The following is a 20,741-nucleotide window of genomic DNA, read 5'->3' on the forward strand; positions in this document are numbered from 1 at the left end:
CTACTCATGTCTAGCCAACTTGAGTGACGAAACTTCTATTTCAAGTATCTATTGCCTTGTGAAATAAACTGAATGTATAAGGCTTAACAAAACTTATAAATACACCATCAGCGCTCTGAGGAAGGATGGTACATGAACTTTCTAGGTGCTTCCAGGATACTGAGAGGTTATATTTTCTTCTAGAGATCCTGCTTGAGATCGTGGACAAGTTGCAGGAAAGTCTCTGGTGGAATATATGAAGAAGCTTTTAGCACTAGTTTCACAGTCTCCGGCACCACACAATGTACAGATCAAAATTTTTAATTTTTGACTTTTTTTTATTTCTGCAGCACGTCGATTTTCTGAAAAAGATACAAAGATCAGCAGGTAAGAAATGTGAAACTCTATTGTTATACATAGGCTGTAGCTTGGCACTAAGTAAGCATCAACTGTAGAGTGTGTGTTTTACATCATTTGTAGGAAATGTCTATTTTTTGTATATTGCTTGAGTGCTTTTTATTGGTCTTTTCTCATGTGGCATGCTAGTACTGTTGAAAGTATCCATTCATTGAGTAGCAATGCAATTGATCATTCTCAACAGTCAGTATTTCCATTTGATCATCATACACCTCTGTGTGTCAACTGTTTTTTCCCTTTCCTTTATGAATGATATTCTGATCTTTCTTCATGGCTTGCACGTGTTGTATATTCTTTCTTTATGGTGTGGCTTTTCATTCCTGTATACAGTGATCACTCAAAGTGTACATAGGTGTGTGCTCTACTGTTCCCTCTCATGCAGCATCTGCAATGATTGCCATTATATCTATGGTGCTGGTCTGTTCTGTGCTGTTTATATTTCTGGGGGCTTCTTTCATTGACCACAACTTCCCCTTATGTCGTACACACGTCTCCCTGTAAACCCTTTTCATGTCAATTTTCTCTTGTGCTTCTGTTTTCTCAGGGCTGAAGAGAAGCGGTAAGGAGCACTCAAGATTGGAATATTTGGAGGATGGTCTGTGCATGTCCATTTGTTACAACTCTCCAATAGTGTTAACTTTCAGAGCAAAGCTGTATCATCCACTACTTACCCTTCCATTGTTGTTTGCACCACTCCCCATGAAATGCCTCATATCTTTTCCAGATTGTCACAGAAGATGGTAATCACAAGCTGTTAAGACATAACCTAGTAATTGTGTGGCCTCAAACCATAGAAGAGGCTGGTATAGTCCAAGGTGACCATAGATGTCAAGTTCTCTTAGGGTGAACTGGTAAATTCTAGGTGGGCCACAGAGAACAAAGTCGGTGAGGAGTCCTGTCCAGTCTCTGATAACCCTAGGTGACTTGTCCTTTATGGATGATGCTATTAGGTTTTGTACACCCTAGAGCTCAAAGCTCCTGGGGAGGACTAGCTGTTCTCAGAACACTGTACACGACGGGGACTTGTCAGATAATTTGTTCTAGTATTGGTATCCAACAGATCTCAAGGACACGGAGGAGATCTACCTAGTCCCAGATCACTATAAATTGCATAGTCACTAGCTCAGGCAGAGTGCATTTAAGAAGCTGATCCAACTCATAGATCCCCATCAAAACTGAGGTCGCTACACATGGACTGAACTACAGTTGGAGGGCTACATAACTGGGAATTGTTTGTTTGGGAGAAGGATATCTATCTGCACTGTTTTAGCAACCATATTAAGGATCTCCTTTTATACACCCAGTCACCGAAGCTTCTGCAAGATAGCTGAAAATGTGCCAGTGAATCGTTTATTCCTGATGTAAATTTGCAAGGGACTTACTCCCTGCTGTTTATGGTGCCCACCACTCACTGTACCATAATTAGTGCTCATTTCCAGTTTTCTTGGATGTCCTTTTCACCGACATGTTGCTCATCCCTCAATCACATATCCAGGTAATATGAACATCCTACCCGCTCACCTGCTGATCTGCACCACTATGTGCAACCTTTCTACACATCTTGAACCACGCATAGGCGTCAAGCACAATATGTTATGCTTCTACGCTCACCATCAATACAATTTGAGGCACTCTCTAATTTGCTCCAAACAGCTTGCCTGCTTTCAAAGGCAAGTTAAGAAAAGTTCAGTGGCACAACACTGGCAATATCGCGCTATATAAATGCAATAGCAATTACAATTACAGTAGGGATTGGAAATCATTACTTGAACAGCCCTATTCGGAGACATTATCCCAAAAGAATCAACATCAGATTCCTTTGCACCCATCACTTGCTAGCACCTGCTGTGAAGGACTGACCCTTTCTCTCTCTGCAGTTGCTGATACTAAATTCCTTCTGATTCTCAGTTTCCAGCAACTATTCTCAGAGCCAATTTCCAATGTATTTATTTATTTTGTTTTGGAACTCCTACGGAGGTCCACAAAATAAAAAATAAACACACCAACAATTTAAAAAGACAAACATTACGTACAATACAAAATTCCTTCCTTATACATTGCTATAAAATTATATAAGCCATACTAAAAAATGTGCAAATAATGCTATATTACGTAAAACAATCATATAACCGACCGATAAAAATTCTTATATCAAACATACTAAGAAATGTGCAAATAATGCTATGAATACATGAAACAATTAGATAGCCAACCAATTGCTATTAAATCGTAACCAGAGTACTACTGCTGGACAATGTTCTAATAAATAGGCAAAAATGTTCTAAAAACTTGGTATATCTTAAAACAAACCATTTCATTTGGAGGGGACAAGACCAAAGAACGTGCGTCCTGAGCGGAGTGAATATTAAATCTGATAAATACTGGTTTTAAAAACACTCGCCTGGCACTTTGCAGCTTTGAACATACAAATAGGACATGATTTAGATCTTGGATTTGCAACTGGCACAATTCACAAATTCTCTTCTCTCTAGGTATTTTATCCCAGATGCCAGTAACGTCTCTTAAGGGCAGCATATTGAGTCGCAGTAGGAGTATCAGCCTTCTAATCCTGTGAGGGATATTCAAAGTTAAATAAGGCTGTGGTTTATTCCCCAAAGCGCCCCCACTGACCGCCACGTTACTGGGCCTGGATTTGCTTAAAGCAGCGTCTTTCGCCAAACTGATAGGCATCTAAATTTCTTTAAGACCTGTTTCAAACCAGATTTAGGCATTGGAGAAGCAGGAGTTAAACTAAGACCGAAGGTATCATTTGCACATAAAAAAGACCTAAAAAACATTGACTGTTCTTTTAGGGTGCAAACAATTTCTGTTCTCAGGGCTGCCCTATGAGTACCCTCTTCCCCCAAGATGAGAGAGATACCCCACCTAAGAACTGCTGTCTGGGCTAAGATGAAGGACGAGACTAATCCAAATTCAAGGCGCAGATCATGTGGGGCAGCCAGAGAGTTTAAATCGCAAATTTGGCGCATAATTCGTCCTTCTGCCTTCTCAAACGAAAGCCAGTGATTCATGTCCAACACCTCCGCAGCATATATTAACGAGGGTGGGATTTTGACCTTGAACACAGATAAGGCATGGCTAAAATGGCGTCTCCCGCAAGTTTTATAAAATCTGTTTATTGCACTTGCCTGAGAGACAGCTTTACTAACACAATGTTTAGTATGCTCCAAGTCTCGACCTGTTTTGGAAAAAACTTTGCCTAAATATACAGACAAGTCAACCAGTTCCAGTTTTTCAAAACCAAGCATCCATCTTAAACATCTCTTTATTCTGAGTCCCTTCTTACGGAAAACTAAAATCTTGCTTTTTGCAATATTAATTTTCAAAAAGTGAGCCTCTGCATATTTGTTGAAAATGTCCAGATGGCGTTCCAGGCCAATAGGTGTTAAATCAAATATTGCAACATTGTCTGCATAAAATAGAGACCCAATGGACATTCGACCAATTTTGGGGGCATCCCCTCTTATGGGGTTCAGAGCGCCAGGGAGATCAGCGATATACAAAGAAAATAAAAGTGGTGCTAATAGACAACCCTACTTAAGCCCATTATGCGTTCTAATTTTACATGTTAACCCAGAAGATGATTTGGAATGCCAAGGGAGACAAGTTTTCTCCACAGGGTCTGGCGTTACACCTTTGTCAAACACAGTGGAGAAATCAATAAAGGCTGTATAAACTGGCATCCCTCGGGTGAAAACATATTTCTCCACAATTGCCTGAACAACCGCTATATTATCTAGGGTGCCATGGTTCTTTCTAAAGCCGGCTTGTTCCAGTGGAAGGATATCCTGATCATAAACCCAGTGTTGTAAATGGCATAGTATGCTTTTTGCAAATAATTTTCCTGAGGCATCCAGGAGGGCAATCTGTCTAAAACTAGTCGGCACCGTTTTTGGTCCTTTTTTATACAGGGGGACTATAATGCTCCCCTTCGAAGAAGGGGGGATTTTATTCATAAAGAAACAATATTTAAAAAGTGGCTCTAGACAATCACTCCATACTTCTGGCTCCTTTTTAATTAGTGCAATTGGGATACCATCCGGCCCTTGTGCGCCGGAGGTTCTAGCAATCTTTATATACTTTACCAATTCTTTTCCTGGCAGGGAGCCAAATTCGATACATTCAGCAGACCCGAGTTTAACCCCATCAGTCAACACGGGAGAAACTGGACTATTATTTCCATATACTAGAGAGATGTAATCCACCCATTCCTTTTCGGGAATCGTAATCGGTGTAGCTCTCTGCCTTGAATACCAATATTCAGCGATCAAGTGTCAGTATTTTCTTGAATCCTTGACCCTTGCAGCTTTCCTCAGCCCTATCCACTTCGCATCAAGCTCCCTTCTTTTTTCACTGAGCATGAGGCATCTTCTCACTCGCTTGAGGTGATTGATTTCCTGCTGTCGACCAAGGAGGAAATGTATGTGCTGTTTTCAAGATGGTTAATCGCCTGTTTTAAGAATATCATATGGGACATATCTTGTTTATACGTGCGAGGTTCAGGAAATGTGGAGCTTAAATTACAAATCTTCTTCATTTGAGCCCCAAAGAAGGATATAATGTTGGAATGAGTAATACCTTGCTTTTCTACATAAACCGTCTTCACAATGGAGCCTACTTCAGCAATGTTTTTTTTGCGTCCAAAAGGACCGACCATTTCCTTTGTTAAAAGTGGCTGAGCCCTGACCGGCATTCCCCGAGTCCAATGTGGGTAGAGCAAAGACCACTGTCAAACCTACTATACTATGGTCGCTCCATATCAACGGGCTAACAAAATAATTATCACAAGCCCCAAAGATTTGGTAGGAAACAATCACATAATCTAAAAGGCTCTGAGTATGTTGAGAATGAAAGGTAAAATGGGCTGTTTTATCAGCGGGCACTCTCCTGTTTAAGATAACAAGATCTAGACTTCTAACGCTATTAAGCAAAAGGAACCCTCACTTATCTGTTTTTATTTTATTTGGTAATAAAATCTCGGGAATGTGCCAAATTTCCTCTTTGTCAGTATTGGCATAAACATCAGAGGCAGAATTTGACATTTTAGCATTTAAGTTCCCCTCCTAATATCACTAGGGGGCAATCTTCCCTAGTAGCTATATCCTGAATAAAAGAATAAAATACAGGCAAAAGGTGATCAAAATTTTTCCCAGGGGGGATATACAAGTTTGCCACAAGGAAGGAGGTGGATGTGTCAGAATCTCCCAAGCATGCCAACTTCAAGCATATACAGAGGTTTGAGGGGTGGGGGAAAACCTTCTGATTCCACTTGATGGAGTTTTTAAGCAAGATAGATACCCCCCTACTAGCATGTCCCCTTTCCGATCGCTTCGCATAGCACGAGTATACAAAATAGCTATCACATTCAAACTCTTTGCAAGACCACGTTTCTTGTAGACGTATAATTATGGGATTCATAATTTTTAAGGAATTTAATTTTGTTTCATTGGGTCCTAGACCAGTCATATTCCAGGACAAGAGTAGCCCACCCAGGCTACCTCAATGGAGCACTCCTTACTGAATCCACATGGGTGTTATTCAGGGCTCTTGCAACCCAACTCCACTGGGCAAATTCATCTTCGATGTCTGGAGTCTGAGGGGCAACTGCTACGTTGGGTACAACATTTATTAAATGCCCCCTCCAGTCCACGGAAACCACTATATCTTTAGGATTGGCCGCAGAATACTCTATTTCGGGGCCCAATGCGTCTAGGGCCACTGAATTAGTAGCCTTAGAAACTTTCAGATTTTGGCTTTTAGGGCCCGCAATTTGATTTTCCTCATATTCATTAACAGGTGTTACATCAAGCCCTCGTTTAAAAAAACCTCACAGTTCTTCAAAACCAGGTTGGCCACTATCAGGGAACAAAAAGTAACCCTAGAGTACGGAACAGTGTCATATACATGAATCATCACATTTAAGATATCCGTGCTAGCTATCAGCTTTAGTGACTCTAGTTCCGAAAATAAATTAAGAATGAAACCTCTATCTATCGGGGTGGATTCAGTATTAAATAGCCAGATGAAATCCACCTTGGGAGATAAACCGGGCTGTGCCCCACTAATATTCTTTGGGGCATCTCTCCATGGGATCCATAAAGGAACCCTATCCGTAAAGCAGGCAACTTGCGTCCCACCATGATGTTGGATATTCGAGTATAAGACCGTATTGGGAGTTGGGACCTTAATATTTCCATCAGGCAGAAATGAGGTCCCTATGAGCGTTCTATTTGGCCCATCCTGCGCTGTAATTGGGGCATGGGGCCCTCCCTCTTGGGTACTGATCCCCCTGGAATCAATAGAGTCAGTAGCCCCAGTCCCTATGTGCAGCGAGGGGACCCCGGAACCCATGTGCATTTCCCCACCCAATGGGTCTACTAACTCCTTAGTGGAGGGCTGGATTCCTTGGAGGGAATGAAGCGACCAGGTTAGAGGATGTACTTCCGGTCCTGAGTCCACCAAACTCCCAGTCAATGCTGTGGGTGCTATAATAGATTCCCTTGGGTTGCCATCTGCTGATGGAGTTTTAGGGCCTCCCTTCTCCGTTATTAAATAGACATCGCTCGGGCTTTCCAAAATCTGGGAAAAGTGTAGTTTTGACACTTTCCGTTTGGAGAATCGTCTAATTTTTTTGTGTTTCTTTTTCATGTTTTCCCCCTTATGTTTTGCTACTAGGCTATCCCCTCTTGCCTACTTTCTGTCCTCCCTTCCCAGACAATGTGGGAGAGTACACCTGAGAGGTAGTTGGAGGGGTTAGCGCCTCCTCCTCCCCCCTGCCTTCCCCACCTGTTTGGATTGCTTGGCAAAGCCCATGATTTTCTCATTTTCTCCGGTGCCCCCCAATCTACACTTTTTAAACAGGGGGAAGATTTTCAAGATGGATTTTTCCAAAGGGGGACTCAGTTCGACCTCCTCAAATAATGTACTTAAGCATAGCTCTTCCTTTTCAAGATTACATACAGGAGCCATGGGGGGCACCAGGAAGAGAGGAGTTCCTGCCTTTACAGAGACATCACTCGACTCTCCAGAGGGAAGGTATGATACCGGCCTATCCCTTGGCCATTCATCAGTGTGGGGGAGAATCGTGGGGATAAATTTAGGGGTAACAGACTTATTTCCCTTTTGCATTTCAAATAGCATTACAGAAATCATTTCCAGCATGTGGTCAGAACTCAAAACAGATTTCTCTAATAAAGATAGTGAAGTTTAAGATGTTTTCAATACACACAAGATATTCTGAGTGTGCCTCCTCTCTCTCATTTCCCCATTTCGGTTGGGAATCAGGCAAGAATACATCATGACGTGAGTCCCTTGCTCACTTTGCCACTGGATTCAAGCAAACCTGGCTGAAGACGGCTGTAATGCCAGAAACCGGTCCTGAGAAGCTTGATTGCGGTCCAGGGAAGACATGGCTTGGCAGTTCGGGCTGGACTGTTCCCATGAGGCACAGGGTCGGACTGATTTGCATATGGCCATGTCTGAAATGGGGTGGCGGAGTGAGCTAAAGAAAGGTGATGGATTAAACCCAGATCAGTTGACTGGGGGTGAGTGTTTGTATTGTCAACTCTCCGTCCATCATCCCCTTTGTTTTTTTTTTTTTTTTTTAAGAATACATCATGGCCCGACTCCATGGAGGGACCAATCAAGTGACTTGTGCTACTTTATAAGAGAGGCATGGAAAGGGGATCACTGACAGAATATCGACTGTCAAAATATCGACAGACAAAATATCGAGGTAAAAATATAGAATGCCAGAATATCGACCTTCTATCTACAAACAGGTAAGTACAAAAATATCGACTCCAAAATATCGATAGGAAAAAATATAGACAGTCAAAATATCGATTTTTTAAAATATCTTAAAAGTAATTTTAAAGTACTATAATAATAAATTAACTATTTTAAACATACTTAAAATACTTAAATAAACTTAAAATTAATAAATAATTATTGTAACTTAAAAAATATATATTTTTAAAACATATATATATATATATATACATATTATTGGATAACGTAGGGGTAAAAATTACTATTCCAACTCCAGCGAGTGCAACAGTAGGGAAAGCGTTGGATAGCGTAGGGGTAAAAATTACTATTCCCACTCCAGAGAGTGCAACAGTAGGGAAGACATTGGATAGCGTAGGGGTAAAAATTACTATTGCCACTCCAGTAAGTGCAACAGTAGGGAAGGCGTTGGATAGCGTAGGGGTTAAAATTACTATTCCCACTCCAGAGGGTGCAACAGTAGAGAACGCGTTGGATAGTGTAGAGGTAAATATTACTATTCCCACTCCAGTAAGTGCAACAGTATGGAAAGCGTTGGATAGCGTAGGGGTAAAAATTATTATTCCCACTCCAGAGAGTGCAACAGTAGAGAAAGCGTTGGATAGTGTAGGGGTAAATATTACTATTCCCACTCCAGAGAGTGCAACAGTAGGGAAAGCGTTGGATAGCGTAGGGGTAAAAATCACTATTCCCACTCCAGAGAGTGCAACAGTAGGGAAAGCGTTGGATGGCGTAGGGGTAAAAATTACTATTCCAACTCCAGTGAGTGCAACAGTAGGGAAAGCGTTGGATAGAGTAGGGGTAAAAATTACTATTCCCACTCCAGAGAGTGCAACAGTAGGGAAATCGTTGGATAGCGTAGGGGTAAAAATTACTATTCCCACTCCAGAGAGTGCAACAGTAGGGAAGACGTTGGATAGCGTAGGGGTAAAAATTACTATTCCCACTCCAGAGAGTGCAACACTAGAGAAAGCGTTGGATAGTGTAGGGGTAAATATTACTATTCCCACTCCAGAGAGTGCAACAGTAGGGAAAGCGTTGGATAGAGTCGGGGTAAAAATTACTATTCCCACTCCAGAGAGTGCAACAGTAGGGAAATCGTTGGATAGCGTAAGGGTAAAAATGACTATTCCCACTCCAGAGAGTGCAACAGTAGGGAAGACGTTGGATAGCGTAGGGGTAAAAATTACTATTCCAACTCCAGCGAGTGCAACAGTAGGGAAAGCGTTTGAAAGCGTAGGGGTAAAAATTACTATTCACACTCCAGGTGTGCAACAGTAGGGAAAGCGTTGGATAGCATAGGGGTAAAAATTACTATTCCCACTCCAGAGAGTACAACAGTAGAGAAAGTGTTGGATTGCGTAGGGGTAAAAATAACTATTCCAACTCCAGCGAGTGCAACAGTAGGGAAAGCGTTGGATAGCGTAGGGGTAAAAATTACTATTCCCACTCCAGAGAGTGCAACAGTAGGGAAAGCGTTGGATAGCGTAGGGATAAAAATTACTATTCCCACTCCAGAGAGTGCAACAGTAGGGAAGACGTTGGATAGCGTAGGGGTAAAAATTACTATTCCCACTCCAGAGAGTGCAACAGTAAGGAAAGCGTTGGATAGCATAGGGGTAAATTTTAATATCCCTACTCTAGTGAAAATAAATTAATCTAAGTCCCATAATTATACATGAATCAATTAATACATTTTAATTACCAATTAAACATTAATTAACAATTTATTTAAAATAAACACCAATTAATTAATTATCATGTTTAATTAATTATATTAAATTACTTCCCACCCTATTCCCCTATAAACCCACATCCCGCTACTACAAATAAAATATTATTATTCACATAAGTATTAATTAAAAAATTAATTAAAATTAATTATCAATTAAGAATTAATTATTTATCAATTAAAAATTAATTAACAATTAATTCTAAATAAATACCAATTAATTAATTACCATATTTAATTAATTATCATTAAATTACTTCCCACCCTATTCCCCTATAAACCCACAACCCGCTACAGAAAATAAATTACTCAAATTAAAATAATTATCAATCAATTAAAATTAATTACCAATTATATTTTTATTAATTACCAATTAATAATTAATTAACAATTAATTCGAAATAAATAACAAAAAATAAATTAACATATTTAATTAATTATAATTAAATTACTTCCCACCCTATTCCCCTATAAACCCACAACCAGCTACAGAAAATAAATGACGAAAATTAAAATAATTATCAATCAATTAAAATTAATTACCAATTATATTTTAATTAATTACCAATTAATAATTAATTAACAATTAATTCTAAATAAATAACAAAAAATAAATTAACATATTTAATTAATCATGATTAAATTACTTCCCACCCTATTCCCTTATAAACCCACAACCCACTACAGATTTATATTACACAAAAATAAAAATTAATATTAACTTACCTAAATTTCGATATTTTTGTTGTGTATATTATGTCTAGTCGATATTATGTCCATTCTATATTTTTGATTCTATATTATGTCCATTTTATTCGATATTAAAATTTTCTAGTCGATATTTTGGTAGTCTATATTATGTCTAGTCGATATTATGTCCATTCTATATTTTTTACTCGATATTATGTCTAGTCGATATTAAAAACTCGATATTTTGACTCTATACCATGGAAAGGCGCCTTGGAAAGGAGCTTACAATTGGAGTATTGACATATCTATGACCACTCATTAACTGGTTGTCTTTATGCCTACGATTGAAACAGTCTCCCAAAACCCTTTTTTGAGCTTCTATATCAATGTCTGAAAGTGTAAAGTCTTCCCGTAGCGATGGCTCTTCGCATAGTATTGACTTCTCCACTGGGGGAACACCAAGGTGGTCCTCCAGGTTGCCATTCCCGCCTGAACCCTTTTGGAAGCCCATCCGCTGTAATAAAACAACCGGTAGAATCTCCTTCATACTGTAATTTGTTGACTGCTTTGACGGCTTTGGCCTATTTATTAAAATAATTGACTGACTCTGCTGGCTGGCAAGAAGGTCCGAGTCCTAAGGGGCACCGGTAAGTCCATCAAACAGTTGCTCACTGGATCCGACCTCCACTCTCTCAGTAATCTGATCCAAGGACCGAGACCCTCCGCTAGACTGCACCTGCCCCCCAGCAAGGCTGCCTTGGAGCTCCATGAAAACTGTGGGGGGCGATAAGGAAGAGATTAACAGTAATACTGGATGGAAGTTAAAAATCTGGCCTTCTTGGGCCACAGCTGCCACCTCCGGATCCATTAAAGGCTTTTTACGAAAGAAACCAGTAATAACAGGGTGGGATTTATAGCAGAGATGTTGTAATTGTCTGGTACCGCTAAAGGATCTTCTCAGTTTATGGCTGGGTGAGGAGGAGAGCATTCGCCCTGAGCGCAATTTTCTGGAAGTCATCTCGCTCAGGATATAGGGCTGAGTTTCGGACTTGCCTGGTTGATTCCTGCCACCACACGATTGAACACTTGATCGGAGAAGAAAGACCAAATTTCCGGCAATAGCGTGCCCTTCACTCTCCACTCTCCTCCAGACTCCGCTCTCTACTTATAGATCCTTATAAATCCTTAATCTTCTGCCAGTTTTCTGCGCCGTCAAAAAAGGGCTTACTGCTGGAGATAAATTGGCAGTTTGTTTTTACAGTTGTTTTTGTGGCTTCTGTGCTAGGCTGTGACTCCCACTGCTGAGGAAATTACTCTCCTCCTCCAAAAGTGCTGCCAGATGAAAGCAAAAATCCCCACAATTCCGGCAAAACTCACGACTCTCACTGTGGCTGCCTCCGCAAGTGGCTCTCGCAAACAGGACAGATGTCCAGATAAAGGCTCCTTCCGTGAACGAAAGGCTCCTGCTGTAATGGAAAAGGAGCTTACGTTTCATGGTGTTTGCGAGGGCACTGGTGTGGCTCCTGCTGCTGCGGGGGCAGTAAGGCAGCTCCCACCACTGTAGAGAAAACTCTTGCAGCTCTTGCTATACAGTCCTAGCCCTTTGAAGTTTGCAAGAACCTGTCCTAGAATCTTGCCCATTTTTGGACCCCTTTCCGCTTGTCCAGACTGAAGAAGTTGACAGGGTTGGCCAATGAAAGGCTGACGGAATGAATGTTTGCCCCATGCAGATAACGCTGCTGTGAACGAGGCCTCTGCGTCCTCATGTAAACACAGCCTCCACAGTCGCTACAGTGAGATCTGTCATAGTACATTGTAATTCCTCCTCACAGTTTATCTATAGTACCTTCCATAGCACAATACCAGTGTTTAACCCATTACATTCATGGAGCATGTCCATACAACACATGATTGAAGATCAAGGAGGAGTGACTCCTCTTACAGCCCCTGGTGACTGACATACTCAAGTACCACACAACTGGTACCTCCTGAAGCGGTCTGGGTGCAAACTCCTCTCCACTGTACCTAGGTGGAAGATCTTGAAATGTATTGCAACAGTAGTGCCCCCCCGTCTTGAGAGCACTAGACCAGGCCAGACCAGTGCAAGTTGAGGTGAGTGTACAGACAGAGGTAGCTATGCACCATTGGGTTGCCTATACAAGAAGTGCTTTGCGCCTTAGAAAGTGCTGGTGGAAGGGGTTTAATTTTTGGCAGAAATCCCTGCATGTCTGGCCCCTGAAGTGAAGTATGAATATTGAAGCTTGCACAGACGCCAGGAGTAATAGCCTGGCAGGTATCAATGCCCTGATGTCTCCAACATTGAAGAATGATACCAAATGTTATTGAGTACAGATGTGGTATTGCACTTAATGTGAGGTGGATGAGGACATTTTTTAAAGGTGCTCTGAGGATGCCTGCATACCCCAAAATACATCAGAGGTGTGCAGCAATGAGAGTCAGATAGGATGGAGGAAACTGAGACATTGGCTTTGAAACCTTACGTTTTTTCTTTGGCAGTGTGGTTGACTGGATCACGCAAGGACTGGAGAAGGTGATCCCACAGCCCGTCACAAAGCAGATGGCACATGTGAGTGTGATAATCCTTGTCATATAGTCACTCTGCTCTCATTTTTTTGTTTGAATCTGTTTATTACTTTTTTTGTTTAGTTACTTTCACATGCTTACAAGCATAGGAATAATAATGAAATGGTACCTCATGCTATGACAATGCAAATTTGTTCCAATATTGAATGTTACAACAGGAGCGGGAGTGTCTGAACTGGCTGTGGCAGCATTTGCCGGTGCGCGAGTCCAAGGTAACTATCAGAGTATCAGACAGCCTCCATCAATGGGAAATGAGCGGAAGACACTCTTACAGCCAGGTGGAGCATGAGTACATCAGCATCAACGAAAGTGACGGATAAATTAGGATATATATCCTGCACAGTAATTGACATTATGCAGTATCAGAGGGAAATAGTTACAAACTCAATTTGATACAATTGAACTAGGCGTAAAAGAATTAGCAACCTTAGCTAGTGCATTTGCCCGAACCATCCACCCCCAACCCCTAGTGAGCAACACCGTTCTGTCGTCTATTATAATGAATGCAGTGCGTCCGTCTCTGCCAGTCTCAGCATCATAAACAGGGAGTTGCCGGGGAATATATCACTCCCGAAGCAGGTATGTCTGGTCTGACCGCAAGAGCACCCCTCATAATGCATCCTCAACTTCTGCGTCACAGGTCATTAGGCATCTGATGGCATGAGGACCTCAGGCATTTCAGTGTGCAAATCAGCCATAGTGGCATCCCAGCTGCCAGCTATGGGTGTTTACGGAGTCCCCGAAGCATCTTCCGACGTGTTCAAGTTTGGCGTTATCAGTGCAGTGTACCAGTAGGCTCACTACTCCACTCCAGTAGCACTGTAGAAGGGGACATGCCAAGAGCATATGTATTATGTTGGTGTCTACTAGCTCGCTACAGGGGCAGGTGGCATCAGCACGATAGAAATGCCTGTTGATGTTGTCAGGGGTGAGATAGGTACTGTGTAGGATGTACAGCTGGATTAAGCAAAATCGGGTATTGCGTGGGATGCAGGTGGGACTCTCTAATAAGGAAGACCTATCCCTGTTTGTGCATGGAAAATTGAGATCTGCCTCCCACCACAGTCGCTCTGCTCTCATGGAGCCTACAATGATACACACTGCTTGCTGCCCCTTTGTTGCCACCATCACTGCTTCAGGGGACTCCAGTCCCCATAACCCATTGCGCCTGGATTCGCCACCGCGAGAGGGAAAGCGCCTGGAGGCACTTAAAACCAGCACAGGCCTCCCATGGCCTGTTTGTTTCCACCATCACTGCTTCAGGAGACTCCAGCCCCCATAACTAATGGCGCCTGGAGGGACCACCAACATCACGAGAGGAAAAGCACCCGGAGGTGCTTAAAACCAGTGTGGGCCACCCATGGCATGGGACGTGTGCCTGCGGGCTGGTCCACCCCCGTCGGAGCCTGGAAAAGGCTAGGCTGGGCCATTCCTCTATGCCCCAGTACCAGAGATCTCCTGAGTGCTGATACTCCCTCTACATAAGGTACCGTTCCTTTAGTTGTTTTGCGGCACTCTTGAATTAAACTCTGTCATTCGTTGGTATTACTAATATGGCCAAAAGGAAGGGTATGACTGACCAACCCAGGAAAGGAACAACAGGGACACTGGACTCTTTTTTAACCAGGGTAGAGTCCGTCCTTAACCACGAGATCTAGCTGGCAGAACAACAGCTTTCATTGGGATCTCTTATCTCCCAAAAGCGCTCTTCCCTAGGCACTATTGCTAGGGTGGGTGAAACTCCAATCGTTCCTAAACATCACCCATTGCTTCCCCGTCACTTGCACCAATTCCACTTTCCCCCTTGGTGGAGGTAATGACAGGCCCTAATATTACCACAAGGGGACAGGCTGCAAAAATCCAACCTGCGAATGCCAATGAACCGCCAGTAAAAAAAGGAAAACTGGGGATTCTCAAAAATCCCAGAAACCAGCTTGGGCAGTGAAATCTAGAGGGACTGGAGGGACTAGAGCTGCTGAATCTGGCCAAACTTTAAATGGGAACACTATACCAATGCCAATTCAACCCCCGGGATCACTTGATGATGCCCCCTGGGAAAGATTCAAGACTATAGTCACTACGCTTTTGGAACCACTTTTCCTCAGAATACCTCACATTGAGGAGAGGCTAAAAACTTTCGAGGAAGTAGGGGCTATCCAGGGGATTTCGAAATCTATATGCCCTGAGATGTGTATAATAGGGAACCACTAAACCGCTACAAGAACCAACCCATGCATCTCTGGCTCTATGTCCTCACCAATCCCCGACACAACCCGAAATGTTAATCCTGGCTTACCTGGGCCCCTACAACCATCGTCTAGCAATACCATGAATGTTTCAAAGTTCAACCCTCAGGCAGCAAATTTAAGAAGGGGCGCAGGGGATCACAATCCATTGGGCCAGGCCAAATTTAGTGCAGTGATTAATGAGGGTCCCCCGGGCTTTGGTCATCAGATGCTTCATCTCCCTCCTGCATCTTTTCCCCTTTACTAGTTTTGGGGAATGTTCCAAACCTGAGGGAGGGTCAGTACGAATCTACGAGCCAACTATTAGACAAATCACTACACTGGCTCTCTCGCCACATCAAGCCCAGTGGGGGACCCTCTTTGAAAAATCAAATGATCATGGCGTGAAGGGTAGGCTGGGTGGGGCCATCGAGGAAATCACTGGAGGGTGACTGTGTGGTGATTAACTTTAACAACCTATATGTATTGAGATATGTTTTGGATCAACTACACAGTCAGCCTCCAAGAGACATACAGATCAAGGGTCTCCCACTGGCTTATTTCTACAATCGCTCCCTACCCTGCCTTCAAGATCTCAGTAAAAACCCATTGGGTGGCCTAGTCAGGCATATAACCGAGAGGGATACGGTTGTAGCAGGTCCAGGAGTTTGCACAACAAATAGGTATGCTCCACTCTCGGATCTAGACAGTTGGGATTGACTATCCCCCTTAATATCCAAAGCGCCTTTTTCTGAGCACCACTTATCTTCTACCTCCTCCCTTTCCCCCAGACAGAATGAGCCTGAGGGAAAGTACAATAACCTATTTAAAATAAGCTCATGGAATGTGGCAGGAAACTGCAAAAAGCTGGATAACGCACATTGGCAAAAGCTTTGGCAGGCTAACGATATCATCTGCTTCCAGGAAACATGGGCTACGGAACACGTTTATCATTAACGGGTACCGCTCTTTTCAAACCATGGCCTCGCCATCAACCGCAGGGAGATCGAAAGGGGGTCTCCTAACTTTAGTATGTAATACAACATCATTAAAAATAAGGACATTTGATGACAGGAGCCCTTCCATCTCCTTGTTTTTGAATTTCCGAAAATGGGCAATTGGATTGTGATAAACTTTGATAATAATAACTTTGGGCCAAAAATGTACACGGTCGTAAATGAGGATAACACCTCACTTGAGGAGATGTTTAAATTCAAAAATCAAGATGAGGTATTTACCATAATCTGAATGGGAGACTTCAACATCTATCCATGCAAACATAACCAAAACAAACTAGGCGGCTTGGTTGATTTAATGGATAATCCTGCCTCCCATTTTGCCCATAGCATCTATGGTAAATGCCTTAATAGGACCTTGTCTAGTAGAAATGTTTCTATTATGAATATTGGGGGTAATTCAGTGGGCTCCCCTATGACAACTTTTTCCTGGAAGGCCTATGAGTCAACAATTGATTTTATACTAATTTCTTCTATGGTCGAGGGCAGCTTTAGTAGTACAGACGCTAAATTTAACAGTTTTAGCGATCATGCTATTTTAACTGGTATAATAATTCTGAACTCCAATAAGAAGGACACGCATTTGGTAGTTGATCGCCCTGTGTTGGCCTGAAAAAATGGTCTCAAATTGATTGCTTCAAATTTATCCCTGAAATAATAAAAACCACCCAAACTAGTATTGAAAGTTGTCTGGACCTATCCATAGCACCCTCAACACTGGTCCACTCATTTACTGATCTCTTGATGCATATATAGGCTGGCCTTACCCATAAAAGTAATGGAAAGAGTCCTACCCAAAAAGGATGGTTCGACTGTACCTGTGGCAAAGCCAAGAAAGCCCTTACCATTTCTCTCAAAACTCGGCCACGCGATTAAACCCAGATTGCCCTACTGCGTACCCAGTTTAAATTGGCTAGAAGAAAAAGGGAGGGAGCACTAAGGGAGTAGATTTGGGAAAGGCTCGCTCAAGCTACAATTGCAGGAGATAGCAGAGAGTTTTGGGGCAAAATCAGCCTACCGTATTTTAAGACCCATAGGGACCGTTAGTTGGATACAAATGTTGGTGAGGAGGAGTGGATAGAACACTTTGGGCCATATGTATAAAGCAAAATCTGATGCAAAACAAGGAATCGCAAAATTTGCGATTCCTTATTTTGCAATTGCATTTAAGAAATCGCACATTTTGCGATTCCTTAAATGCAATGTATGAAGCTAAAACCATTAGCAAAATGTCCATAAGGATTCGCAAATTACCACCAACTTCTAGCTCGATACACCTTAAGCATAGTTCTTCGCACATCTCTAAATTATTAGTAAAACCCCTAACTACACTATATTCAACTTACAAACAGCTTGATGTATCAATTTGAAATATATGATAATAATTTCCAATCCTCCTTCCATATTTGAATGTCAGTAGATTTCAAAGAGGAGGCCTTGTTTTCAGCATTTCTTGCCCCTTGACCCAATCACTAGTGTATTGTATACCCTTTCCATGCATTAGGGTCAATGAAGCAAGTGGGGAGACCTCACTTTTGGATCCTGCATTTGTTCCACAGGACAGAAGACAATCCTAAAACTCTTTGATGAACCGCTTGGAGTTCCACCAGCATGGAACTCGCCAAAGTTAGTCTGCAAGCAGATATCTATCTACTGTGAAATGTGCAAAGAATGGAAAGTCCATCTCTGCTACAATGGGAGCAGCAAAAATATGTGGCAATTTAGCACATGCTGATTGAGAAAATGTTTCTAAGGAATCCATGTTCATGAAAGGTAGAATCCTTGGCATAGCACTTCTGTCAGATGCTCTGCTCCATTCTGTGCGCAAACAAGGGCAATGAAGACGTGCACCAAAGCCTGTAGCATTATCAAACATGTACAAAAAGCCTGTCATTCATGACAGACCCTTCACATGTCCTGTATGTGTGAATGTGATCACATATTTTGTGCTACTGGAAATGCCATCAGAATTGATTTGCAAATTGAATTTCTATGCTAGTCACTAATCAGTGTAAGATTTGTTTTATATAATTTGTATAACACATTACAACATACAACATGCAATTCACCACCATTGCTCATTGTGAATTCATATTATATCCCACTTACTCCCAGCGTACATCAGGGGTCTCCATCCTCCACCCTGCACCTCTGAATTGTGATGTTAAACATTAGACACTCTTATTTGGGGCCTTACTTCTGTCCCTCGCACTTCACGTCAGTGCCCTTATGTCTTCTAAGACATCTGTTGCCCTTGCCTCCTTAAATTCATTCAGTTCTCTCTCAGTTGATCTCCATTGATAATCATGAGCACTAAATAATTAGGCCCACCTTTGGGGATCCTGAAGCACTTTTTCCAAAGTCATATTTTGTATCGTATTTTTGCCTTATTCTCGAAAGTCCAGGAAGTACCTGTGACAAAAAGTGTAACATTTTGCAGCCTTAAGATGCGCTATATTACAATTTCATGAATTTACTTTAACCCCTTTGGTGCTAGGCCTTTTCACCCCCGTGCTAAGCATCTTTTGGCTATTTGGGGACGTTTGTGCTTAGGCCCCCATAACTTTTTGGCCACATAAGGTATACACACCAAAGTTGCATCCTTTTTTCAAGCATCCTGAGTAATCAAATGGTGTCCAGGGTTTTTGGACTCCCCTGGAGTGGACCGAGATAGTAGCCAAAATACTGCAAATTGTTGCTTTTTGGGGGGAAAATTGTAAAAAAGTGCTGCAGAAGAAAGCACCTGTTTCTTCTCTGCAAGTGATATCAACAAAGGGTTTGTGGTGCTAAAATCACATTCTTCCCAGCGTTCAGGAACAGGCAGACGTTCATCAGAAAACCAAATTCTTCTACAAAGTTTTGGCATTTTACTGGGACATAGCATATTTTTCATATTTTTTGTGCTTTCAACCTCCTTCCAGTTAGTAGCAGAAATGTTTATGAAACCAGTAATGGATCCCAGTAAGCTATACATTTCTGAAAGGTAGGCAACATTCTGAATTCAGCAAGCGGTCATTTGCATAGATCCTTCAAGGTTTTCCTTTAGAAAATAACAGTTGAAATAAACAAAAATTGAAATTGAGTTGAGAAATACAGCCATTTATAGCTACCTTTTCACCTGTAACGTCTTCTAACTATGGCATATTTTTTAAGACAATATACTGTTACGTCTGCTGGACCACTCTGGTTGTGGGGATATATAAGGCTTGTAGGTTCACCTAGAACCTGACATACTATGAGCCAACACCTGAGCTGCACCTTGCAATGGTTTTTCATTAAGTACTGGGTATACAGCAAATCATTTGGTAAAAAATAAAGAGTAAAAAATAGTTATCAAGGACACCTATGTATTTCTGAAATATGAAAAATATATGAAGTTTAGAATAAGTGGCTATTTTCACAGCTCTGAATTTGTTAGGTACCTGTATCAGCATGTGAATCATAGGCCATTTTTCGAAACGATTTCTTTTTTACACACTGTCTTACATTTGGAAGGCAGAAATGCATAGAAAGACAATTGGTAATAACACTTGTTCTACTATTCTGTGTTCTCCTAAGCCTCCAAATAAAAAATGGTACCTCATTTGTGTTGGTAGGCCTGGCGCTCGCGACAGGAAACGGTCCAAAACGTGGACACATCACATTTTTCCACTGAAAACTACCCTTTTTTGCAAGGTGCCTAGCTGTGGATTTTGGGCCCTAGCACAGCCAGCACCTAGGGAAACTTAGCAAACTTGTACATGTTTCGAAACTAGTCACCCAGGGGAATCCAGGATGGGGTGACTTGTGTGGCTCTCACCAGGGTGTGTTACCAAGAATTCTTTTCAAACCTCAAACTATGTAAAAAAAAAACATTTTCCTCACATTTCTGTGTTGGAAAGTTCTGGAATGTGCAGGGAGCCACACTGGGTTAGAAAAAGTTGGGGGATCCATGCAAACCACACCTCCCTGGACTCCCCCGCTTGTCTAGTTTTCAGAAATGTCTGGGTTTGGTAGGTTTCCAAAGATGGTCGCCAAGCCCGGTACTAAAAATGCCGGTGACCCCCTTGCAAAACCAGGCCGTTTTGTGATCAATAATGTTGATGCCTCCACAATATATTTTGGGCCCTTCCCTGTCATGGGCACTTACCCCACCCAAACAAGTAAGGAAGCATTTTATTGGGAGATCTGGGGGAACGCTAGGCTTTAGGAAATTTGTGCTGGCCCGGTGATCCCATTACTTTCCCACATAGAAATGTGAGGAAACAACATGTTTTTGTCCCTGAATCA

General features: G+C 42.0%; 1 protein-coding gene across 1 annotated transcript in view; it reads left to right on the top strand.

Moving 5' to 3' along the window:
- The window catches only part of CNGB1 (cyclic nucleotide gated channel subunit beta 1), a 1,191,945-nt gene that overhangs the window by 262,542 nt on the left and 908,662 nt on the right, over window positions 1-20,741 (top strand). Inside the window, 3 exon segments of the mRNA XM_078668834.1 lie at window positions 330-366; window positions 941-955; window positions 13,145-13,214. Coding sequence (XP_078524960.1) covers window positions 330-366; window positions 941-955; window positions 13,145-13,214 — 122 coding nt within the window.

Source organism: Lissotriton helveticus, chromosome 12 (assembly GCF_964261635.1).
Source record: "Lissotriton helveticus chromosome 12, aLisHel1.1, whole genome shotgun sequence".
NCBI classification, from domain to species: Eukaryota; Metazoa; Chordata; class Amphibia; order Caudata; family Salamandridae; genus Lissotriton; species Lissotriton helveticus.